The sequence below is a fragment of the Aythya fuligula genome, chromosome 3, assembly GCF_009819795.1.
Source record: "Aythya fuligula isolate bAytFul2 chromosome 3, bAytFul2.pri, whole genome shotgun sequence".
NCBI classification, from domain to species: Eukaryota; Metazoa; Chordata; class Aves; order Anseriformes; family Anatidae; genus Aythya; species Aythya fuligula.
The window spans coordinates 44616903-44643729 of record NC_045561.1 but is presented as its reverse complement, the minus strand read 5'-3'; the positions used below and the strand labels follow the sequence as shown (position 1 = coordinate 44643729).

At 36.4% G+C, this 26827-nt stretch overlaps 1 protein-coding gene across 20 annotated transcripts in view; it reads left to right on the top strand.

The window, feature by feature from the left end:
• The window catches only part of AFDN (afadin, adherens junction formation factor), a 129300-nt gene that overhangs the window by 52890 nt on the left and 49583 nt on the right, over positions 1-26827 (top strand). For 12 of the 20 annotated variants that reach the window (XM_032185906.1, XM_032185908.1, XM_032185907.1 and 9 more), the window contains 10 exons: positions 1422-1516; positions 2294-2556; positions 5762-5831; positions 7930-8045; positions 14922-14983; positions 15854-16059; positions 19891-19911; positions 20652-20797; positions 23476-23570; positions 26197-26462. In XM_032185906.1, coding sequence (XP_032041797.1) covers positions 1422-1516; positions 2294-2556; positions 5762-5831; positions 7930-8045; positions 14922-14983; positions 15854-16059; positions 19891-19911; positions 20652-20797; positions 23476-23570; positions 26197-26462 — 1340 coding nt within the window. The remainder of the gene's footprint in view (positions 1-1421; positions 1517-2293; positions 2557-5761; positions 5832-7929; positions 8046-14921; positions 14984-15853; positions 16060-19890; positions 19912-20651; positions 20798-23475; positions 23571-26196; positions 26463-26827) is intronic. The other 8 variants (XM_032185909.1, XM_032185905.1, XM_032185902.1 and 5 more) reach the window with 2 other exon arrangements.

The following is a 26827-nucleotide window of genomic DNA, read 5'->3' as shown; positions in this document are numbered from 1 at the left end:
ATTACTAATCTGTGGACTATCTCTTCCTGATGTCTTGATGGCCCATTAACATCACAGCACCCACAAAAGAAGGCTATTTCTAGGTTTCTAGGAACACCCGTTACACTTCTTCCTGTATTATAATTTAAAATCCTGCTGGTGATTCTGTTCCCCTCCATTCACTTCATTCTGTTTTTGTTTGTTTGTTTGTTTGTTTGTTTTATCCTGTTGCCTTCCTTTGTTTGTTCTACTACGTTCAATGTGAAGTTCTTAACTGTTAATTCTTCTCTGTGTTGTTGACTCTTAATTCATTTAAACAGTTTTTATTGAAGGATGGATCAAGTGCTTTGTAAATGAAGTGAAATCTTTTGATTAAATGGCATACATTCTGACTTCAGTAGAGAGGTTCTGGCTCTAATGCTGGGAGTTAAAAAAAAAATAAAATTAAATTAAAAAAAACAGATTTACGGAGATTCTCTTTATGTTGACTTTCATTTAAAATTTGAAGTTGACTACAATTCTACTGAAGACAGTATCATTATGTGGGCCATGGCTTTAGTAATACTCTCCAATACTTTTTTCGGAAAGACTTTAAACCATTGCTCATGTCCATAGGTAAGACAGTCTTTGCCTTGCAGCGGGTTTGTTTGGTTTTTTTGTTTTTTTTTTTGTTTGTTTGTTTGTTTGTTTGTTTTTTGTTTGGTTTTTTTTTGTTTGTTTGTTTTGTTTGTTTGTTTGTTTGTTTGTTTTTTGCATCTCCCCTTTGGAGGAAAAATTAGATGGAAGTGAGAAGTGAAAGTCTTAGTTTACTGTCTGAAGTATTTTCTGGGAAGTGCGGAGGATGTTTCATACATGCCAAAACCCATCTATTTTAGTCTATGGAGATAACAGCTAATTCCTATGCTGCATCCTGTGTATGTTGCTATATTTTATTTTATTTGGAGAATGTGTATTTCAGGGGAGAGGAGGAAGATGAACTTTGACCACATTTTTTGTGAGATGAAAATGTGGGTCAGTGGGATTATAAAGATAAGGCCAAGAGTGCTACCATCTTGTATATCAAGACTAAAGCTCTGTCATAAGTAACTTTTTTATTTTTTTATGATTCTAATTTTATATCATCCTACTTCAGTGTCTGGTGAATAGGAAAAAGTTTGGTATGGATATATATTTGGTATGGATATATATTCAGGATAGTAGTTCCTGATTACTTTGTTCTTTGCACTTGCAGATAACAGCACTTGGTTGCCTGGGCTCTGTTTACTTTCCATGTTTTTAAACTATGATAAACTACATTGAACAACGCAATAAATCTTGAATGAATGTCACTTTTTTTGGATTTTTTTTGGTGAACACTTCTGCTCTTGAACTAAGCTTCAGTAAGATGAGATTATTATTCATTTGAACTTTAATAACTTGCATATTTGTTATTTGCTCTACAGATGGTTCTGACTCCAGAGATAAACCAAAGCTTTATCGTCTACAATTAAGTGTCACTGCAGTTGGAACTGAAAAGTTTGATGAGAACTCCATACAGGTATGGAGTAAAAGCAGACTCAAATAACAACTGAGCTGACCTTCAGTCAGTTCTGTATAACTGTGGAAATACGTTAAATATGCTGTGAACTTTGAATCACATGGGTTTTTTTAAACATTGATCAGGCTTTACTATAAGGTTCATATTAATGAAGAGCAGATCAAGTTACCCTTCAAGGCTAGGAGGGCAGATTATAGTTCCAGGTTAATGGTCATAACTCTGTTGTATTTTATATCCTCTGGCTTGCTTGAAGAAGAAAATAAGGGTTTCATTATTTAAAACGGGATGTTCTTTTTTAATCACTGGATCAAATAGTACTAGCACTATTAGTATTATCCTAACTGCTTAATGGCTTTCAAGTCCTAGTCTGTCAATCCCTTTGAGTAAGGATTTCCTAAATGTATAAAGCAAGCATAGTTATATGAAGTTGATGGCAGGGGGTCTGTTATAGCACCCTGCATCCACATTAGTGTGGCTAGTTGACTTTTAAGTACTTCCATCATGAGATTTTATGCTGAAATAGCAAATGAAGGAAAATGTAGTTCTAAACTACATATGGATAAAAAGGTGAAAAACTTCTTCCATTAACTGATTCTTGCTGCATGTTTTAGTTAAACGAAACTTGACTGATTTTAGTACCAAATGTTCATGTTGAATGCATATGCAAGTGGAATTCTGTTGCTAGTCTACAAATAGATTAAGCTGCAGCTTAATCTTGTTTTAATTTCTGCTGCAGTTTAATTTAATTTATTCTGTGTTAATTGTCTCTGTATCCAGTTATTTGGGCCAGGAATTCAACCTCATCATTGTGACCTCACTAATATGGATGGAGTTGTTACTGTAACCCCAAGGAATATTGATGCTGAAACATATGTGGAAGGTCAGCGTATTTCAGAAACCACTATGCTGCAAAGTGGAATGAAGGTTCAGTTTGGATCATCTCATGTGTTTAAGTTTGTGGATCCCACTCAGGATCATATTATTCCTAAAAGACCTATTGATGCAAGTCTTATGGTCAAAGGTCCAAGACACAAAACTGGGTGAGTACAACTTATTTTCTTCCATCTAAGGTGAAGGGGAGAGCATTGGAAAAACAGAGAATGACAGCATTATAAATGGCCTATGATTACAGCATGATTTTAAATGAGTTCCTAGTAGCTGCTTTTAAGTATTAAATATATAACTATTTTAATACTTGAGCTCCACCTTGTGAATTTTTTTAGGATTAGCAAGTGTCAGTTTCATTATGAAGTATTCAGATAAGTTTTCCTGAAGCTTACTTTTCTGTTAAAAACAATTGAACTCATTGTGTTAATGTATTTCAAAGCGATTCATCCAAGTAAAGAGCTTGCTGATTTTAGAAAACTGTTTTTCATTCTTCCTTAGAAGTTAATTTTTAGAACTCCAACTATTTCTATAGCATGATTACTTGTCTTCTAGTTTCTGTGTTGCAAGGACTAACAGTCCAGGAGGCTGTCCTATTGCTTCTCTGTATATACATCTTTTTAGTAGGTGCATAATGAAAATATTAATTACGGTTTAAGAGACTTGTAGCAGCTCAGGCATTCTGTTCAGTGCCTATGGAAATGCTTAGTAGAAACAATCTTAAAATCAGACTGTATGGCATGAAATAAAATACATCATATCCTCTGTCCTATCAGGGTCCAAATGAAGCTATTATAGTATGTAGTAGTTTAGAAAAGGAAAAAAAAAAATGGTTTGTAGAAGAATGAAAGTCTCTTCTGGTTAATCTGCTGAATTAACATAATGTGTATTTCAAATATTTTTCTTCATTTTATTTTAATGTGGAATTTTATGGTATTATTCCTGTAAAAAAAAAAAAAAAAACAAACAAAAACAAAACAAACAAACAAAAAAAAAACACCTGTAGAATGAATTTTAGAGAAGGTGTTATTCCTGTTCTTCATTATGGATAAAAAACAGTTCATATATTCAAGTCATCCATAGGCTATAGTTTTTCTTGTGTCAAATAAGATTACTGTGAGTTTTTGGAAGTAAATACCTCTAGCTGGTACTTAAATGGCATGGAATGCACCAAGCATGCAAAGAGGCACTTGCCATTTGGAAATAACTTGCCAGCCTCCTGCTTTTAAAAAAAAAAAAAATGCACGTCCAATGATTGTTTTCTCCTTGTAACAGGAAGGCAGCCCTTTGCCTCAGCCATACCAAAACTTGACTAATGACAGGTGAAAAAGTCCATCTAGATCTTCAGACTTCTGTGTGAAAGTTTTAAACCCTTTTTAGCTACAAAATGAAGGAAGCTTTATGCAAACAATCAAAAAGTGACAGAACTTGGAGAGGGTGATTTTTGGCTGATATGCTTTAAAATTGCACAGCAATATTTTGGACTTTTGCAGTCTTCAAAAACTCACAAGTGATGGTCTTCCACTGAGAGCTTCTACTACTTTCTCTTTACCCTGAACCTCCAGACTACTTTCTCAGTCCTCGTAATGAGTAATGTGCTTATTGTAATTGCTGGATTTTTTGTCTAATTTGAAAGAAGTACGTGTAAATACACAGCTGCATTCCCTGTCTCAGCAGCACTAGACTTTGTTACAGGTTCTGAAAACCTAGAGTGGTAGGTTGAATTTCACTGTGCAGGAACTCCTTTATTTCTCTTCAGGGTGTTTGTAGACTTCACAGAATCACAGAACCACAGAATTTCTAGGTTGGAAGAGACCTCAAGATCATCGAGTCCAACCTCTGACCTAACGCTAACAGTCCCCACTAAACCATATCCCTAAGCTCTACATCTAAACGTCTTTTGAAGACTTCCAGGGATGGTGACTCCACCACTTCCCTGGGCAGCCTGTTCCAATGCCTCACAACCCTCTCAGTAAAGAAGTTCTTCCTAACATCTAACCTAAAACTCCCCTGGCGCAACTTAAGCCCATTCCCCCTCGTCCTGTCACCAGGCACGTGGGAGAACAGGCCAACCCCCACCTCGCTACAGCCTCCTTTAAGGTACCTGTAGAGAGCAATAAGGTCGCCCTGAGCCTCCTTTTCTCTAGGCTGAACAAGCCCAGCTCCCTCAGCCGCTCCTCGTAGGACTTCCTCTCCAGAGCCCTCACCAGCTTCGTCGCCCTTCTCTGGACCCACTCAAGTACCTCGATGTCCTTCTTGTAGCGAGGGACCCAAAACTGAACACAGTACTCGAGTTGCGGCCTCACCACAGCCGAGTACAGGGGAAACTTTCTGGTATCTAAAGTCAGAGGGTTAATGAAAAAGGGGACTTCTGTGTTATCAAAAATTTGGTTATCACTGATTTTGTGGCTCTGCTTCCATCCAAGAAATTCTGTGAGTTGTGTTTGCTTGTCCATACAAGTTTGAGTACTTCTGGACATAAACTGCTTATCTGTAATAGGACGTCTAATGTATGGGCGGGGTTGTATTACACTGCATGTTCCATCCCAGACCCTCACCTCTTACATCTATTTGGCTTTATCCCTTCGTTTTCTGGTCAGCTTATTAATGACAGTAGTCCACTAATATTGGTGGTGTTTATGTTAATTTATTGCCTAAGACAGATAAAATATAGGATGACATATGAAAAAAAAACAACTGAAAATCCACGTGCATGTTTTGGTTGTGTTTGTGAACTAAACATCAGTTCAGGGCTGGGTGTAAGAGCTGTCTGCAGGCAGACTTCTAGCACTGTCATATGATGCTTCTAAAATCTTCAGTTCCCTCTACATCTAGCCTGCAGATCAATAAATAGTTCCTTTTACAGGTTCATATAATCAATTGCAAAGAACTGTACTAGTGCAGAGCATTGCCTGGACAGTAAAATCTCTGGTGGAAGGGTATTGCAGCTTGAATGATCAAGTTTAAAATATTCATTCTTTAGAATAAACAGATAATAAAATGCACTACTGTGATTTATAAATGATTTACAGTAACACAGTTGTACATTTTAACATTGAAAACCTTACAAAAATATTGTCTGTTACAGTGAATATAATACACTGAAAATACTTTAGTGACTTTTGTATTTTCTCCCTTGATTGGGGGAAGGGGTGTAACTAAGAATCTGTTTTGACAAAGAAAATGATATTTTTTTTTTGTTCTCATATAAAGAATTGACACAGTGTGTTGAAAGGTGATATTAATAGGTATCATGTTATACCCTGTGGGGTTTTTATTTAATAATTTTAGCTGCTCTGTTTGTTTGTTGAACGTTTACCTGTATAATTTCTAAAAAATACTTCAAATTTTGTCTTCTAGAGCTGTTCAGGAAACCACGTTTGATCTAGAGGGAGATGTTCACAGTGGAACAGCATTACCAGTAAGCAAGGTATTATATTATAAATCATATGATACATAACCAACTCTGCCAATAACGTAACTTTGAGCTAGCATGTTCTTTATTATTTATTGCTAAAGTGCTTCCATTGTTCTCCCTACCCCATTTACTGTTTATTTGGGATTAGGTATGATGTGTATTTATTATTTTTATGTATTTTTCTTCAGCACAAGTGTATTCTGTTTAAATTCAAATTGACATTCAGCAAACTTTCTGTGGCAGGAGTAATAACTTTCCTTTTTTTAAGAAAGGAAAACTGTTCAAGTCCGGAATAAAGTGTTAAGAGAAATGGATTAATCAGTCTAATTACATGCGAATAGAGATTCGTATTAAAAATGTTATATGAATATCTCATATGTAACCCATGACTAGCATCTGTTATAGGGCATATAAAATATGAAAGTGTGTTCAATTTTAATCTTAACTGGGCTTTTAAAATTTAATGGATGTGACTGTTGACTTCAATAGAGCTCCTGTATCCATATTGGAAAAACAAGCTGGCTCTGCAATCATAGTTATGAACATTTTATGAGGTGATGATCTCTTCTTGCCTTGTCTGCTCTGTCTGTCAATAGATACTGTGCCAAAGTTGCATTTTCCAAGAGTAAACAAACTGAGTAAAATGACACAACTGTTAATGCCTTGCTTTGATCACATGCCTCATATGAAATGAATGAATGAATTATTACGGCAGTTTGTAATGTAGCAGTCCTCCCAGAAATGCTTTTTTTATTTCATTACTACTATTAACAAATTGAAATACTTGTAAAGAAACTTAATGATATAGCAATATATGTATTAATAATGCTCTGATAGCTTTTAAATATACCTGTTTATCTTATTTTTTTTTTTCTTGCCACAGACTTCTGATTAAGTTTTTCTCCTATCTGTATATCTTTTTGTGACAATGCTTTCTTGCATCTTGGATGCATTTTTTTTTTTTTTTAACTCTGATAAGAACTTGAGTGACATTTTGAAGAAAGGAAGGAAAAAAACCTCTGAACTATTTAAATGTCTCAAAATTGCTTACAATTGGAGTTCGATATTATAATGTTAAATAGTGCACTTCATTCTTTTCAAATTCACTAAAAATACTGTAGTGAACCTAGAGAAGATTGAACAGCTCTTTTGTTTTTCTTTTTTTGTTAAATTACTGGTGCATCAATAGTTTTCTAACAGTTGCTCTTACGAGTTTTCGGTTTGGAAAAGGGATAACAGTCACTTTCTTTAAAGTTTGCTGATATCTAATGGTGAAAAGTGATTGATAGTTTGGCATGTCAGTACTGGAAAAAAATATTTGAATTCTCACAGTTTTTGATAAGCTTACTTGTGTTGAATCAAGTTACTTAGTCCTAGAAATTCCTTAGAAAATGCAGAAGCACTTCATATTTTACTGCTGTTTTGTTTTCAACTGTTTTATACTGGGAGAAAAAATAGAAATTTTGCTGCTTAGAGCAGCATGTTTCTTCCTCTTCCTGGTAGAATTTGACATGTAATTAGAAAGCAGAAATCAAAAGCTTGCTGAACACTGAAGAAAACAATCCTGTGCATAAAAATTGGCTTGGTTTGAGTTGTCCTTACCCTGGAAGATTATGTACTGTGTAGGTAAGCAGGCTTTTTTCGTAAGGACAGGATAAATTACAGCCTAAACCAGTAGTGTATGCATTTGGATAAGATTTAAATCTAATTTAAATAGCTTTAAAATGTTTTATAAGCATAATTTTTAAATCTGTGAAACATATTTAACTTTGTTAATGAAATCTTCAGATAAGAGGCAATTCATTCTTTGTTTTTGTTGTTATCTATGCAATTTCTAAATAAAGATCCTCAAAATTTTCTTATGTTCTGGCAACACATAAACAAATACCTACTTTTAACTGACCATTGGGATCTTTTGATTGCGAGAGTACCCTTCAATGTTTTTGTGATGAAAACACCTGCTGGAGTTGCGGTACTGTGTGCTGCACTCCTCTGTTTTGCCATCACTTTTCAAGCCTCAAATCGTCACTTCATTTTAATAGTGCCAAGCGCAAATACTTGTTAATCCAATGTTTGAATATTAAATGCCTGTCCTGCTGTTTTGAATTAGAGCACCAGCAGGCTTGATGGTGACAGAACATCATCAGCATCCAGCACAGCTGAACGAGGAATGGTGAAGCCGATGATTAGAATAGAACAGCAAGATTATCGCAGACAGGATAGCAGGTAGGAACCATGTAATCTGTTACTTCTCATAATGGGGGAAAAAATCAATGCGTTTTTGTGATAGATCAAGCAGAGTTAAAATATTTTGGGCTACCTGACTTTCCCTATGGAAAATGATACTTCCTCTAAGATCTCACTCCAAATAAAACCTAGAAGAACGTTTAAAAAATCGTATTCTTTTGTTTCAGTATTCTGTTTATAGTTCTCTTTTTGTAAAACTTAAGCTGATAGTCTTGTCACATTATTGTTGACTTGTGGTCAAGGATGTCATCTGGAATGCCATTAATAACAAACATACAATGATTTGATTTTTTTCATTTGTCAGTTGCTTGGTGATGTAACTGATTCTAGATAGAGAAATAGCCAAGTCATTCCTATTTTGATAACAATGTAGTTGGCAAATTATGTAAGCAAGAATTTTAGCTACCTCTGAGTGCTTGTTGTGCAAAGTTATATAATTCAGAAGAATGGATAGCATCTTGATTTTTTTTTTTCTTTTATAGTAGTAGTTAAGCAGATGAATGCCATCTCATTTTGCTCACAGTTGAGTTTTTCAGGGGCAAAATGCCACTTTTCATGCACTGCATATTCAGTTTGTTTCCAAAGCCCTGGTGGAAAGCACTGACTTAAAATTGTACTCTATTTTCCTACTATTTAGTCTCCATGTGTCATAATATCTTGTTAAAATGCAGTTTGTGTCCATCCATACAGATTCAACTCCTTTTTAGACAGAATCTTTTATTATCAGAAAAAAATAATTTGAAGTGATGCTATTTCCTGTCATAAATAGAAAGGACCTGATGAGATGCATCCAAAGATGCTAAGAGTTGGCTGGTGTCATTGCAAAAGCTACCCATTCATCTTTGAAAGGTTGTAGAAGTACCAAATGACTGGAAAAGGACAGATACCATACCCATCTACAGAAAAGTCAAAATCGAAGATTCAGAAAATACGGTGTAGTCAGCCTCACTTCAAGTCCCAGGAAAACTGTAGAACAAGTCCTTGTAGAAGCTATTCCAAGGCATACAAAGGGCATGAAATTCATTAGCAAAAGCCAGTATGGATTTACCGAGAATAAAACACACAAGACCAACCTGACTGGCCTCTGTGATGAAACAACTCTCATGGTGAATGAGAGGAGAGCTTCGGGCATCATATTGTTTACTTGGTTTTAGCAAGGCCTTGATACAGTTTCCCAGAATGACCTTGTTAAGACAAAAACTGGCCAAACTGTCAAGCTGAAAACGTGATGCTTAATGGCTCAAGTCTGAACTTGCCAAATGGTTGTAATTTGTGTTTCTTAAGGTTGATATTGGATCTGATACTATGTGGTATCTGTATAAACAATCTGGATGATAGGATTGAATGCATCTTCACCAAGTTTTTGGAAAATACCTGATTTGGAGAAGAGCAAATAAGCCAGAGAAAAACACCACTGTTCAGAGAAGACCTATGCAACAAACATGTCATGATGCTTAAGAAAAATAAGTGTGAATTCTGGGCAGGAGACAGAAAAATGCCAAGCAGCAATACAGACTGGTGTCTGGCTGTTTGGATTGTATCTCTGCTAAAAAGAACCTGATGGAGTCCTGATGTACAAGAAGCTAAACTTGGATCAGAAAGCGTGTCCGTGCAGAAATGAAGGCAAGCTGTGTCCTGGGCTACCTCAGCACCAATACAGCCAGCAGATCAAGGGATGCATTTATTACAATTTACATGACTTGTTAGTTCACACCTGGAAGTGTCCAGTTTGGGTCCCCCAGTTCAAGAGAGAGAGTGAAAAATTGGTAAGAATCTTGTGTAAGGACATTATCATCAAGATGGTTAGAGGATTAAAGAACTTTGTGTATGAAGAAAGCAGGGATTGTCTTTTTCAGCCTAAAGAGAAGATGGCCTGGGATCAATCCAATCACAGTCTTCCAATACCAAAAAGGTAGTTACAGAGAAGATGGAGTAGCTGTCATCACAAGGATGCTGGGTGACAGGCAATGAGCAGAAGTTGCTTCAGGGAAAAAAAAAATTGTCTGACTGTAAGTCAGAAGACAAATTTCCACAGTGACACAGAATTTTGGAGTATGTTGCCCAGAGAAGTGGTAGAATCGCCCTCACTAGAAGTTCTCAAGATTCATTTTGGCAGGATCCTGGATAACCAAATACAAAGCCCTGCTTACAACAGAAGATTGGAACTGCTGATCCCTAGAGATCCCTTTAAACTTAGGCTTCTGTGTTACTGTTTTTCTCTGGAGTCTCATTCTTTTTATCAGAACTGACCTAAACATGAAAAGAATGACTGGGGACTCGGCGTTGGAATTTCATAGCCTAGAGAGAAGAGATCTGTTCAGGGCAGATCTTACTGATACATGTATGAATACCTAATGGGAGGAAGTAAAGAATGTGGAGACAGATTCTTCTCAGTGGTACCTGTTGACAGGACAAGAGGCAATGGGCAATCCCATTTAAACCTACAACTTTTTTTTTTTTTTTTTTTTTTTTGTACTGTAAGGGTGATTAAACACTGGAACAGGTTTGCCAGAGAGGTTGTGGAGTCTCCATCCCTGAAGATACTCAAAACCTAACTGGACGAGGTCCTGAGCCACCTGCTCAAGTTGCCACTACTTTGAGCAGACTGGATGATCTTCAGTGGTTCCATCATTCTGTCAAAATAATTTCTTTAAAATCTTATTAAAAAATACGGGACTGTATATGGATTTGCCTTATACTAATCTGCTTTTAAATTGAGTTGCAACTGCTATGATAAATGGATGAAAGGTAAGGTATATGTGGTGCAAGCACAGTGGTTCAAGTTGTAAAGCTTCTAGTACCTCTAGATGGGTTATTATTATTCCCTAGACAGAAAAGAGTTTAGAGATGTGAGTGGTAAAACAAAACAGAAAATTGTGCTTTGTTCTGAATGGCATTTCTGATGATCAAGTACTCTGTAGCAGGGGCATCTTTTAAATGCTTTCACTGAAGTGATGGTGGAATACAGCTTGGTTATGCTCTGCACTCTTGTCAAAGAGCCCGGGCATCTTGAGTGTATTTTTTCAAAATGGTTTCTATTAAGGTTGTAGAAGACTTAACACCTCTCTAGTGCAGTAAGTTGAATTATTAATGTTTCAACTAACTTTTCTCTCTCATGAAAGATCGACACAACTTCCCTGTGAACTTTTTATAACCTGACAGAAGTTCTTGAGGTTTCTACTGTTACCATTTCTTGAATTTTAGCTGTTCATTTGTATGATGTGTACAGAAATTAAATATCTACCTTTCAGCAAGAGTACTTTAAGAGGATTTTCTTGCAGTATAACTGTGTATTGCAAATATACAAAGCTATCTTAGAGCTGTGTTGGCTTTGTTATTGTTTTAAAATTCTAAAATTCCTTCCAAAGAGAATGCACATACTAGTCTTACTGCTACTATATCTGTTTTTTCTTCTGGTACCTGTGTGTAGAAAATGATTTTATGCAGACTTCCAAATTACTTTTAGATTTGTGTTAGCTACAACTGCAGAGATCTTTCTTGTCAGTACCAACCCTGATATTGTATTTCTGTGTGCATAATATGCTCATATAGTATCACTTCTGTATGCCTTTTGATAGGGATACAGAATTGTTTTATCTAAACAAAGCATTTCTGTTACATGTTCTCTCTAAAATGTGCTCACTGTGTTGAGATCATCAAATTATGTCAAATTAGGAAATGCCAGGCAATGAGTTACTGAGGTAAACTGAATTCTTCCCCTTTGTGGGTATATTGTATGAATCTTTAGTTAGGTTTCTCTCTAGGAAATTCTGGTCTCATTTTGTAAACCGTGAGGACAGGAATCATGGAGTACAGTAACTGCTGTGTTGCTTCAGTGTGAGGAGGGGGGATGCCTTTCCACTGTGCAGTTCATCCAGGTTCTTGTTACTGAACAAGTAGTCCACCCTGGTAGTGAGTGTCCTTTCCCTTCTTTTTGTGTATGTTCATCACTGCTGTTTGAAAGTAAATAAGGGAAGGAAGACTTCCAGTCACTCACTGAATTCCTTGCAGAGCAAAAAATTAGAACTTGATCGCCTTATTTATTCATCTCTAGTCTCCAGGAGGAAAAAAATACAGATAGATAATGAGTATTGAGTTATGGTTTATAGTATGACATTCATGTTAGAAAACTGACTTCAATTAGCATGAGTAAGCATATCATCCAAAAAAAAAAAAAAAGGATAATTTTTTTTTGCCTCAGATACCCTTCAGGAGTTCTTAAAAATGTGTTTGATTGAAATGAGAATAGTGGTGTGAAAGTGGTGTAAATAGAATGCAGACACTTCTGTTTCCTGATTTTTAACATGCCTTACAAAATTTTACAGCGTATGCTGGCTAAAACAACCACCCGAAGACAGAAAATTTTATTCCACTACACAGCTTGTCTTATATAGTTAATTTAGGAGAATACAGAAATATCAGGGAAATGTGTTGCTGTTTTTTTTAATGCAATTTTAAAGTGTAGTATTACTTGACACCATACTTACTAGAGGAGGCAACCCCTAATACTGCGTGCCCTTGCTAGATATACCCTAACTAGACTTTGAAACTGTTTTAGCTCTGTGAAATTCATTACCTTAGAGATAGTGTTTCTACAAAAGCAGTAGCACAAAGACAAAATATACCTGAAAAGTGTCTGGTAACAAAGCAGGTTGGCTAGCTACTCCTGTAACAGAAGCACAAAGTTATTTTAACTTAAGTTTCCTCTTTGCAAAATTTCCAGTGTTTTGTCTGTGCTTAGGGAATGCAGAAAATGGTACATTAGTTGAAGGAAACTCTCTTACTAATGTAGCTAAAAGTAAATGACAGTGCAAAAGTCAACTTCCAAAATTGTCTGTAAGCAATCCTACACTAATACATACCAGTTCTCTTACCTTGTGCTGCTCCCTCTCCCGTTGGAGGGAAAACTGATAATCCCCTTCCTTTTTGCTGAAAGGCATTTCTATCTCTTCATTCTAAAGAAAATAAAATCAGTGTGTGAAATATGTGCTTTAGCAGCCATTTTGTTGAAACATTTGTGTCTTATTCCTATAATGACGAATGAAAGATATCTCTAGATTTATCACTATAGTGCTATTTTAATAGTAATTACTCCTTTATGGAAGTGATTAAATTCTCAGTGAAGACAATGCACTTTCAGTGCTTTGGAGATAGTGAGAAATTAGTTCAGTTTAAATTTATAGGGGAAAAAAAAAAAAAAGGAGGAAATGCTACAATCTAAACTCCAGCAAAGTGCTCTTAATAAGGAGTCTGCTGTCACTGTGGAAATCATAGAATCATAGAATATCCCAAGTTGGAAGGGACACAAGGATCATTGAGTCCAACTCCTGAGTCCCCAAAGGACCACACAAAAATCAGACCATGTGTTTGAGAGCATTGTCCAAATGCTTCTTGAACTCCAGCAGGCTCAGTGCTGTGATCGCTGCCCCAGGGAACCTGTCCCAGTGCCCAACCACCCTCTGGGTGCAGAACCTTTCCTTAATGCCCAACCCGACCCTCCCCTATCTCTAATTCACCCTGTTCACTTTTGGAAGAGAAGATGAAAATAAGTGCGTGCCTAAAACCCCAAATTAGATTTGAATGGCATTGCATTTACATGGCAAATGAAGAGGAGATTGAAAAAGCAAGTAAGAGGAGTTGGAAAAGCAAAAATTAAGTACTCATTTTTAAGCTTAAATACGTCATATCTCCTTATCAAAAAGAGCTGTATATGACGACATTCAGTGTTATCGCAGTATACTGAACGATGGCAAGCAGAATGCTACTTTTTCGAAGTTGTGATGAAAAAATTAAATACTAATAAAGACTTAAAAAACAAACAAAAAATGAGATTTCAGATAAGACTTAACCATTTGAGTATACATTGCCCTGCTGTGCCTGGACACCTGTTCCTTAACTTTCAGCTCCCCAGAGCTTAGTTTCATTGAGCTTTTCTTCTTTATAATAAGTTATGACTTAAATGACTTAACTAAATACTCTGATTTAATTTTGGAGTGTCCTGTCATTGCTTTGTAGAATAACTAAAATTTTTGCTTGTTTAGACTGCTTTGTTAGGACTGTGAGGCTTGCATAATCACTCTACATCCTTTTATTTCTCAAAGTTGTTGGGGTAAGAAGAAAGCTGCCTATTGAATTAAATGTGGTTAAAAATGGCTACCACATGGAAAAGATGTTAAGCTTCTACGTTTCCTGAAAATCGGTGCCTAATTACAGAGAAGAGCCCAATTAATTATTTTGCTTAAGGGAGAAATGAAGCATGTGCTTAACCTTTTGAAGATACCAGAAAAATCAATTTCGTGTTCGTTTTTTTTCTCCTCTGTGAGTTCTCTGATAGGTGTTGGTAGAACAGAACTCTGTGGTCAGTTAAGAAATAGTTCTGGGGCTCTTGGAATGACTTGTGTTTCTTAATGTCATATTTCAACAACCATGGTAGGATAGGGGTTAGATTTTTCTTCTTTTTTTTTTTTTTTTTTTTTTTTTTTTCACTTTTGGTAGCAGAGCTGATGCTTCAGGTGGAGTTTGATTAACTCTTTCATGTGTCCATGAATAATTTGCTATTTGAATTCTGTTGATGGCAGATGGCAAGCCGATCCTATCAGTCTGCCATGCAGCACAAAGGAGGGTGTTCATTAATAATGCAGGCTTCCCCGCTCAAGTCTGTATTGTGATCTATTGTGTTGTGGGCAAAAGTAGCTTGAGTGATTCTAGAGAACAGGTAAAAGAAAAGAATTGTTTTGGGGAAAGCTGTTGTGACAGCAATTGGAACCAATGTATTTGGTGAAATTTGTTGTTTTACAGTGGATTTAATGTTACCCATGTGGATTGTTTGCTTCAATCTTTGTCGCCTTTCTGTAGATCTCAGGATACCCATGGACCAGAACTGATCCTACCTGCCAGTATTGAATTCAGGGAAAGCTGTGAGTAAATTATCAAGTTATAAACACTTACCTGTTGACATGTTTTTCTGTAGCGTAATATTTCAGACAGTTTGAGAACTTACAGGTAATTTAAGTGAACACTGGAGAAAAAAAATGATTGAACAGATGATAGCTTATCCATTAATATAGTTGATTTTGGTGGGGAGGATGAAGTGGTACTGAAGTAGTCTCGTAGTCTCATATCTTACTATAGTTGTATTTCAACTCTTCATCTTCAGATATTCAAACCTCACTGTGGAAAAAAATATTAATCCCACCTCCCAAAGAATAGATTGAATTCATTCCCTTATATAGAGTTCCCCATGTCATAAATACTATATTAACATGGCTCTAGACCAAGATATATATAAAACCTAGTGAAGATTAAATTTTTGTTTAGTACTTCGATTTTCATTATCCTAGCCACCCTGTGTAAGGTCTCAGATCTGGTAGAAAAACACCATATCAGAGATTGTCCAGATTTCAGATATTTGAAACTAAGTAGATCTGTAAGCAAGTAAGGACAGATTTTTTTTTTTTTTTACTAGTTTACAATATCATATAATAAGGGAATTTTGTTGAAGTAGATGAGAGAAAATTTGCGTTTTCTTGTTTTTTTGAAGATGCAAATTTTCAACAGAGACAGAAAATACTATAGAAATGTTTCCCAGTGAACACTCTTTCTAGCTTTATGTTACTGTGCCTAAGTAACTGTAGCACATAAGACACTTAACTTAGAATTCCTGTATGTTGCTTCCCTCTCCCCACTCTCCTCCTCAACCTTCCACCCCCAGTTTTGAAATTGTTTTATTTAATATTGTTCCAGTCTTTGGCTTTATGGCATGTTTTTATTTTCTTCTTTCTTCATAGCTGAAGATGCCTTTTTATCTGCCATTATAAATTACACAAATAGCTCAACAGTTCATTTTAAGCTGTCACCTACGTATGTTTTGTACATGACATGTCGGTATGTATTGTCAAGCCAGTACAGACCTGACATCACTCCTACTGAGCGTACTCACAAAGTCATTGCAATAGTCAACAAGATGGTGAACATGATGGAAGGAGTTATACAGGTGAGTTTCTTTGCAAAAACAAATTTTGGAATTAAACATTTTATAGATAATTTGGTAACCACCTTAGTCTTTTTCTTAGGGTTTAACCTACTATTAGTAAGAGTCAGACTGCACTGATTTCCCGTGTGAAGATTTGTTGTGTGTCAATGACTAATGTGAGCTGGAAGAAATGCTCTCCTGTGCAATGTGGGAGGTTAGGGAGGGACTGTTGCTCTGAAGATATGTTCTATGATAAGAAGTTACTCTTCTGTTTTCTAGAAGATAAAAACTTTGCAAGCATTTCTTGTTGTAAACTCTTATGAAACAAGTTGGATGTACTTATTACTAATAGTGGATGTTTGCATTGTTTGATGCTTGAAATTAATACATTCAAAAGAATTAATATTTCTGAATTTTTATGCTTGTTACTTTTACAATTTCTGTAATCACAAAAACATCAACAAAATGGGACTTCTTGAACCAAAGTAACACAACTGCCCTAGAAAGAGAAATGTATGATCTCAAATGTTCCAGTATCTTATATTCAATGTGGTGTCACTGCTATTAGATATGCAGGAGTTCCACAGAACCTCAGAGGGAATTCTGTTTCCTGTACAGGATTAAATCCACTGGTTTGTCTACAAAACTAGACAATGCCTTGCATTGTTGAAATGTTGACAAAGTGTAGGAGCAATTTCTTAAGAATGCAAAGTTATTTCAGATATCCTTTCTAATCTTCTTTGTCTGAAGGAGGAAAAATTGAAATACATTTTTATTTAAGAAAACACATTCATTTGTGGCAAAAAATGCTGTCATAGCAGCCCATACAGGGCATGGACCCTACTGTGCTAGTCACTGTGCAAGCGTAACAAATATATCAATCCTACTGTAGAGAATTCACTGTGCAAGTGTTGGAAAACAGGTTGACTAAGGGAAAAGAGGAAAGTAACACCAAAAGAGTGGCATGAATGTCACAGCAATCACAAACTGTTCAGGTTTTGGAAAGGTTTAGTGGAGTTTTCAGGAGGGAAGATGTTGTAATTAGGTAGTTCTGCAAACAGTAGCAACAGGCTCTCACCTTTCACAAGAAAGAACGGGAGAAAATGCCGATGTTGAAGACACTTCACAGTAAGAAAAAAGATGACTTTGATGTATGTGCTGGCGTTGATGAGAGGTTAAACATGGTTAGAATATGAAGTGAAGAACTAGCACACTACTTTGAGTGTTGATGCCATTGTAAATGGATATTTCATTAAAGTTGAGATGGTGTCAAAAGTTAAACATCCACTTCGGTACAAATTATCTGCTTGTGGAAGAGTGAATTTGTTCAAGTTGGAGGGGAGATTGTGGGCAGTAGTGGGGAGCAGAAAATGCAAAGAAATTGAACATAAGCAATTTAGTTGGGAGAATGAAAGGGAAACAATGAAGGCTTCAAATATAATGTGTAAGTTACAGGGCTGCATCAAATAAAGTTACTCAGTTTATGTAACTGGTGTAAACTAGTAGCAATGACACAAAGTTTTGGGGTGAGAGGAGTTGGGACAGTGGGAAAGCAAAGATACAGAGCTCTACATTCTCTTTGTATTGAATTAAAATGGATAACCATATAGCCACTAGAAGATACTAGAGAGACAAGCTCAAGCATCAATTTTCACAAAAGAAAACAAATCAAAGCTCAAAAATAGAATAACTGTGAAAACATTAATTTACAGCACTGAGAAAGACTTCCTAAATCAAGTCCAGCCTTGCAGTTGTTGCAAGTGAAAGTATTTTATATAATCCTACTGATAGTATCATGAAACTGTCAAAGTTAGGTGTCTGTCTGGAGTTGGGACATGGTGAAAGGCCACTTCTCCAGCCTTGCGTCTCTGTGGATGCAATCTGATCTCCAATCTGAAGTTTGGGGAAAGCATCAACAGGGAAGTGGTAGTTGAATTTATGATTAATGAAAGACGTTATCCAGTGGCAAGAAATAAACTGCAGGGAGCTCTAGTTTGAAAACTGAATAAAAATTGGAATGAGCTTCTTCCAAATCCCAAGCTGAAGAAGCTGGAGGAACAGGGGGAAAATAGAAATCACAAATGTGATGGATGAGTAAAACATCAGTGAATATGCAGGCTAATAGACTAGAGACAACAAAATAAAACCTGAAGTTGGCTACATTGATTCAGATGCTTGAGCTTGGTAGTCTAAGTTTTTTTCCAACCTAGATGGTTTTATTCTATGATTCTAAAGCTTAATTAGGAAGAAGTCATTAATTTGGACCTGTCTTGGTGGGATATAAACAATGGTAGCTGAGCTCTGTCAAATTACTTCATCTAGGCTGTTGAATAAGTGTTTGCGTTGATGGCTGTCACAGTTACATTACTGTGTAATAACTTTGTGTGAGATAGCTTTTTTTGTATGTCTTGGCTGTAAAGCCTACCTGGGCTGAAAGGGATCTGAGGGTGTGAAAGATGGAGAAGACAGACATGAGGCAAGGAGAGAGAGATTCCCAAAACAGCACAAAAGTAAAAGGAAGATGCACAAAACTTTTCACTCCACTGGAAATAAGAAAAATTAAGATAAAAAATGTCTTAGACAATAAGGAGATTTGCTAGCTTTCTGAAGTTAGTCAGGAAGATTTTTGGTAACAAGCTAAATTTTGTGGCTTTGTATATGTAAATAGTATAGAAGACATCATATGGGATAGGGATAAAATTGGAGAGAGCTCTGAAAAGGCTCAGTATTTTCAATAGAAATATTGGAATAGGAAGTTCATACAAGGAAGTAAATTTTGTGTATTCTGATTTCCAAATAATTCTATGACATTTCTGATCCTCTCCAAATTTTAACATCTCAGAAAGAGCAACATTCAGAGCAGTTCCTCCCGACCTGTACCAGCCCATCTTCACTCCATTTTAGAGTCTCTTGCTTTCTTGGTTGAAAAGGGAGAAGAAACAGAAAAGCAGCAGCTTTTTTTAGCTTTTTATTTATTTATTTATTTATTTATTTTAACTCCAACTAACCTTATGATAGTGACAGAAAATGACATCTCAGATTTTTACATCTAAGCTTACTGTGATGCAGGAGTGAGGAGAGTGATGTTGGAAGTACAAAAGAATGAAGAGCTTAGTTTTAAATAATCAGACAGGCATACCCGGTTGGGGGTATGTGTGTTTTTGTTTGTTTCTTTCTTTCTTTGTTTTGTTCACTCAAGTGAACATAGCTTATATATACAAGTATTTAAGCTCTTAGTGTGATATTTCATTTGACTGTTTTGTTCTTATAAAATGGTCTTTTTGTTCTTTAATTGAAAAGCCATATATTAAATCTGTGTATAGGTGTTTTACGTTAAATGTGTTTCGTGCTTTTGTTTTTTGTGTGTTTTTTGGTTTGCATTTTCTTTCTGTTTTTGTTTGTTTTGTTTTGTTTTTCTAGTGGGGGGTTTCTGTCCCCCTTTGTGTGTACATTGTCTTCATTGCAGCAGTGTGGGCAAGTAGCTCCCTGGATGTGTTACTCACAGGGCTAGTTACCTTGCTGCCTGTGCAATGTGCTGCGAGGTCTCTGTGGTGCACTGAGTGTAGAATAACCAACTGCTCCGGGATGTCAACTAGCATAGGGCATTCCCTAAATTAATCACGATGTGTGGGCACTTCAGCTCTTAGCTGTTGTGCTACTAGTCCTATCAAAATAATTCCTTTTTTTTAAAAGGAGCTCAGTTGCATCACAGCTACTGGTTAATGCATTTGTGTATAACTGTGAACATAAGTGTTGTACCTTCATATTTAGTGTTTGATTTCTGAAGCTATCATGATTGTTCACAAGTTTTTCTTCTATTCTGTTTGATTTCCTTCGTCCGTTTTTCTCCAGGAGGTAGACCAGGTTGATCAGGTAGGAAATACTGCTGGGAACTGATCCTAGCTATGTTGGCTTAGCTCAGTTTCTCATGCTGCTTCCATATCAAAATACAATACTCAAACAGCTGGACTTGAACAGTTCATAACACTCATTCAGCAACTGGAACATGCAGTACTAAAATCCTTTTTTGACTTTGCAACTTTTATGGCATTCCATAATTTCTGCTTAACGCACTTCAATGTGGATATGAAATGACCAAAGTTCTTTTCTTCCCTTTATTTTCCTTTTTTGTTGTTTGTGGTTCCTATTCTTTGGATTTCATCTGAGGTTGCCTGGCCTGGCATTTGTGGTCGGGAGATGGTGAGATAGATCAGTACTTGATACTGTACCACCTGGTATCAAAGCCAGCGAGTGCAGTATCAGGGTGGCAGGGGGCAACAGGGAATATGCGCTTAAAAGCGTACAGACTACCAGATACTGCATTTAGTTAAGCTCTCAGCACTTTGTAACTAGATACTTAATGCCATGGCTTTATTGATGCTGCCATTGGCAATTTAATAGAATTTTGTATGTTCAGAGAACGTTAAAATTGAACTTAGCAGTTACAACAATTTGCAATGTTGTATATAAACATTTTGCAAATATCTGGTATCTGGGGTATGTTTGGTGAAATGGGAAAACGTACTGGTCTATCTTTTGAAGCCTTTTTAAGCTGCAGTGTTTCATCAGAGGGCTATTTCTCTGTATTATTTCTTGCTTCTTTCTACTTACAGAAACAGAAGAATATTGCCGGGGCACTTGCCTTTTGGATGGCAAATGCATCTGAATTACTGAATTTCATAAAGCAAGACCGAGACCTTAGCCGAATTACTGTGGATGCACAAGATGTTTTGGCACACTTGGTTCAAATGGCATTCAAGTAAGGCTAATGAACTTCTTTCACTTACCTTTCTATATGTTCATGTGACAGTTTATTTCTGTGGTTTTTGTAATATCTTCTCTTTTCCCCAAATTTTAGTTATAGCAATAATGTCTTTTATGTCTTGTTAAATGTCTGAGAGGAGGGCTTATAAGAGAGACCAGACTACATTTTACAGTTTGTTTTCTGAATAGAGATGACTGTGCTATGCCAGGAGTTTCATCTGCATCACTTTCATGTGTTTCGTCATTAAAGGAATAACAATCTGTCTGGATTTCCCATTTTGGTATGGAAAGTTTGGTAGGCTTTGAACCATAGATAGTACTAAAAACAGTGACTGGCCTCTCAACATTATTCAACTAGTTTCTGTAGTTTGAAGTTTGAGGATTTCTTCTGTAGTTTGATACTTGATTTTTTTTGGTTAACATTTGTAAAAACACATAGCTTTAATCTCAGGGCATTTAGAGAACTGCTAAATATTTTGTAGTTATTCTTGTGTTAGTTAACAAAATGTTGTTTAAATTAGTTCACTATCTCATAATTTAAGTTGTTTTTTTTTTTTTTTTTTTTTTTTAGAGGTATGGGGTAAGGTTTTCTGCTAGTGTTTAAGTATAGTGTTTATGTACATGGACTTAAATATTTATGGGCTTGTAATGTAATGAACCTTGTGCTCTTTGGGGCTTCTAATTAAATTAGTAATCTACTCCTTTCATAAATAACAATTTGCACAGTGTTTTTCTTAAAAACATAGTGTAAAGACAAGTTTAGGCTTGGGGTAAAATCAACCCATGTTAGTCAGCTCAAATAATTACAGTACTGATTAAAAGAAAAATTAAATGAGGTATCCAGTGGGAAGGGAAATCCTCTGATGAAAGGTTGCTCAAATAAAGATATCCTCAAACAAAGATAACAGCACTGAGTGAGCACAGTGATAATCAGCAAGAAATGCTTGATTTTTGTTCACTTTTAGTTTTATTTTTTAATCTAGTATTGAACAAGTGTTTTTCAGCAAATTTGCCTTTGAAACTAATGTTTAGAGAAGGCTTAGTGTACCTTGGATGGCTTGTACACACCCTTCCCCCATTTGTAGGGTGTTTATTTTAGATATAAGCACAATAGATACTTTTTTAGATAAAAGCACAAATACAGGCTGGGCGGAGAACAGGTTGAGAGCAGCCCTGATGAGAAGGTCCAGGGGGTGGTGGTCAATGTGTGCACGTAATCCAAGGTGCATGTTTTCTTGAAAAAGCATGATTCTTATAAGTTAGTAGCTTGTGTAATTTTTATAGTTTATTGTTATTAGAAACATCTAGATTAAGAACACTTCTCAGCACTTCAGACATTTTGTCTAGCATTTACTCGAATGGGCTTAATGGCTTGGGATTGATTATTAAAGAGCTTTGTACTTTGTGATAATTTACCATACCTTTCAGAACATTCAAAGAATATCAGAGAAATGCTAAACTACTTTGCATGTACTAGCACAGATTTGTTTTTAAAGGAGAATTATGGGTGAATAAGATACAGTAACTATTTCGACGGTCTTTCCATTTTTATATTATCTTTAAGTGACTAATAACTTAATGAACCTATGCCTCTTCACCACAGATCACTCTTAATTGATATCTTTCTACTTCAGTTAGCTAGACAGTCATTGAAAACAGAATGCTTCTATGGCTGGAAAGGAATGGCATTGTATTTTACCCTGTACATGAGCAGGCTGGATGAGAAATGGTATTTATGAATTTCGGCTGTGAGTGAATTCTCCCCTAAGTGCATTGTAAAATGGATGTATTAAACTTTTGGATAAAAGAGCTGTGAAACATATTTTTAGAAGACAAATAAGGAAGCATAATAGAAGCATTAAAAGAAGGAAGTCTGCTGTGAAGATGTTATTTGATGGCAATAACTGGCATATACCAGAATTGGTTGAAATGGCCATCCCTTTTGTTCTCTAGATGAAAATGTTACCAGAAACAGAAAGGGGAATAGTAGAAAGCCGTGAACTATTTTCCTTATGACTATGTAATTAAAATTTTGATTTCCTTTTAGTTTCAATTCTCAGCAAATCGTTTATGCATAATATTTTTTCGCTATAAAGCAGTATTAAAGAAAATGTTTAATTATTAGAAGCAAACAAATACTAAAAATTTTAATTTCACTGGTTAAAAGAGAAATGCAAGAGTGAAAGATTTCTTGTCACAGAAGACTGGGACCATTTCAGGATCTTGTGCATTGGCTCAGAACAGGAAAATTATGTTTAGAACTCTTCTTGGTAGATTTTAAAATGGAAAAAGTGCATTTCTGTTCAGGGGAAAATTACTTTTTTAATCTTACAGACTAAAGATTGGCCTGACAGCATTCTTTGTGTAGCATATGACCTTCTCTTATATTTGTGGTAGCAATATTGTGTTTTAGTGGCTGTGTTTGTTCCCTGATGATCTAAATTTTCTTCCAGTATTTCTGGGAAAGTCATAGGAGAACTGGTTTCTCTGTATCCTTTTAAAAAAGTATTACTCGGATCACTATAGTCACATACTTAAGACTGATTTCACCGATTTTGTAATTTTCCAGATCTCTTATTTAGAAGTATTAATAATACAAATATAAAAAAATCTAAATGTTTAATATTCTTTTTTTCCCCTTCTTCCCTCCCTACCCCCATTCCTCCCTTCTAGGTACCTTGTTCATTGTCTGCAGTCAGAGCTTAATAACTACATGCCAGCATTCCTTGATGATCCAGAGGAAAATAATCCTCAGAGGCCTAAAATAGGTTAGACTGCTTGAAGTTTTTTTTTTGTGGATTCTAAACCATGCAATTAATAACAAATGAATATAATTCTTCTTAACAATGATATGACAAATACAAGTTGCCTTAACCTGTGGGAGAGTTATCATTCATAACAAACTGATTCAAACAAGAAAGGACAGTAACAGCATATGAATGATCTGTATTGGCTTTTAAAATGATGTGGGGAACTTCTGGATGTCATCTAAACTATCCTAATGCTCAAGGCAGGTTCAGCTGGATCAGGTTGTTCAGAGTATTGCGCAACTGAGTTGTTCAATGCCCATTCTGTGATGGAGATTCCATAACATCTGAGTAACCTGTTCCAACATTTGACCATCCTCATAGTGGAAATATTTTTAATATATCTAGTTGGAAATTCCAGTGCTCCAATTTTTGTTTGTCGCTTGTTACTCTGTTATCACTGTGCACCTTTCACAGGTGTCTGGTTCTGAACCCTCCTTCTAGACAGGTGAAGACAACAGTAAGCTCTGCCCTTAGCCTGCTCTTTCCTCAGATTGAACCAAATCCACTTCTCCTTTCCTCTTTTATGTCCTTTTTTTCCAGCCCCCTAATCTTCTTGGTGGCTCACTTCTGAGTTTGCTCAATTAAATTAGTATCTTCCTGGTGCTGGGGAGTCTAAAACTGGATGCTTTGCTCCATATACAGTCTCACAAATACTGAATGGATAGGAAGGATCACTTCCCTCCCTTTCTGCTGGCTGCACTGCTGCTAACTTAACATTTTAGTATGCAACTGTCTGCCTTTCAGGCCAGGGTATTCAACTTGATGTTTACCAGGTTCTCTTCATCATTTTCTGGAAGACTGCTTTCCATACAGATGGTACCCAGGTTATGCTGTTGCAGTTAATACTTTCCAAGAAGCCTTTAAACTTGATGAAGTTCCTGTCAGACCATTATTCCAGCCTCTTGAGGTCCTTCTGAATAATACCCTAACCCTTCAGTATGTCAGCTTGGTATCTTATGTGAACTTGCTGAGAATGCGCTCCATCCAGTCACCCAGGTCACTAATTAAGTTATTAAACAATATCAATCCCAGCCTCAATCTATGAAGGAATCCACTTAATAGCTGGCTACTAATAACTATTAATACTAGACTACATAACCACGAATCCACCAAGTCCAGTGGTCTGGCCACTTCTCTACCTGCGTTATCATTTATTTATCCAGTCTTGTTTCAACGATTTCACTATTAGGATGCTGTGGAAAAATCTGACAAAAGCCTTGCTAAAGGGCAAGGCAAGGAACAACATCCACTGCTGTCCCCTTGTCTACTAAGGCAGTCATCTTACCACTGAAGGCAGTCAGGTTGGTCATGCATAATTTGCCCTTGGTAAATCCATGCTAGCTCTTCCAAAACACGTCGTATGTATGCTTTGAAAGTGGCTTGTAGTAGGATTTACCCCATAACCTGCCCAGGGACTAAAGTTAAGCTGGCTGGCCTTGCAGATCCCTGGTCCTTATTTTTGCCCTTCATGAAAATGGATGCAATGCCTCTTTCCAGTCATCGGGATGCTCCTCCATTGCCATAGTACTTTAACAACGATAGTTTTGCAATGATGTCAGCCAGTTCCCTCTGCAACTTCATATGCATCCTGTCTGACCCTGTAGACTATGTCCAGTCAGATGAAGTAGTTCCTTATTTGATCTTCCTCTATTGCTGTGCCCACTGCCTCTGCTACTATGCACGAGGACCTTACTAGTGAAAACTAAACTTTTTTCTTAAGAAAGAAATTAAGCACTTCAGCCTCTTTTTTTTTTTTTTTTTTTTTTTGTCTTTATTACTAGGTACTTAGCTCCACTGAGCAAAGGGTCCACATTTTCCTTAGCTTTCAGTAAGCTGCTGTGAACTTAAGAGAAGCCATTCTTGTTACACTTTGCATCTTTGCTGCTAGTTTCAATTCTCACGGGTATTTGTCTTTCTAAATGCCATGCTTGCATTGTCTTTGTATTCCTATCAGGTAACCCATCCCCACTTCCACCTTTGTATTTCCTTGTTGTGTTTGAGCTCCGTTGGGAGTTCCTTGTTTTCTGCCATGCTTGCTAGATTTTCTGCCCATTAGAATTGACTGTTCCTGTGCTTTGGTTCTAAATGATCAGCCAGCTATCTTGAACATGCCAATCTGAATAGATGAATCAAATTATGCCCTCCTGAAGTCTGGGACTGTAATTCTATTATTTGTCTTTTTTCTGTCAGGATTTTGAATTCCTACATCTTCTAGGCACTGCAGCTGAAGCTGCATTCAACTTTCATTTCTCCAGCCTCTTCCTAGTTGGAGCCATAGGTCCAGCAGAGTATGTCCTTGTACCTAGCCTGTCAGTCACTTGCCTTTACTTACTTTCATTTCAGGAGTTAAATATGTATTTCAGCTGTCAGTTTAATGTTGCTTAATCTTGAAAACCATTAAAGAGATATGAAGCAATACATTTATTTCTGAAGGTGTGTGTAACTTAAACTCATGTAGGTTGTAGGTTCTTCTTAACATTCAGTAACTAGGGTTGATTGTCCATGTATCTAAGTATGCATGGCCTAAACCAGTTGTATGTATATCGTGGTATGTGAATTGACTTGCTTTGTTTTATCTCTACAGATGATGTGCTGCATACATTGACTGGAGCTATGTCCCTGTTGCGGCGATGTAGAGTGAATGCTGCACTGACTATACAGCTCTTCTCCCAGTTGTTTCATTTTATCAACATGTGGCTTTTTAACAGACTAGTTACAGCCCCAGATTCAGGGCTGTGTTCACATTATTGGGGAGCTATTGTTCGTCAGCAGTTGGGACACATTGAAGCCTGGGCAGAAAAACAAGGTTTAGAACTGGCTGCTGATTGCCACTTAAGCAGAATAGTGCAGGTGAGTGTATTTCTGATTAACACTTGTCACATAATTCTGTATTTGAAAAGAATGTTTCTGCATTGCATGTTCCTAGAGAATAGCATGTAGATGATCATAGTTTGTATGAATTCATTCTGGACTGTTTGGGTAGCACGTAAAGATACAAAATGTATGTTCAACCTCATTAACATTAAAACTATAACTAAAATTGATACTTAGTGATTTTAGCCAACATGCTGTTCTATTTCTGTTTATAACACTAAGATAAATAAACACTGAAAAAGACAAGAAGAGTACCTGGAAAAATCAATATGCCTCTTCTGTGATAGGTTTAGTGTTCATTTGTCTTACAGGTGCAGGAGATGTATTTGGTGGTTGTTTGG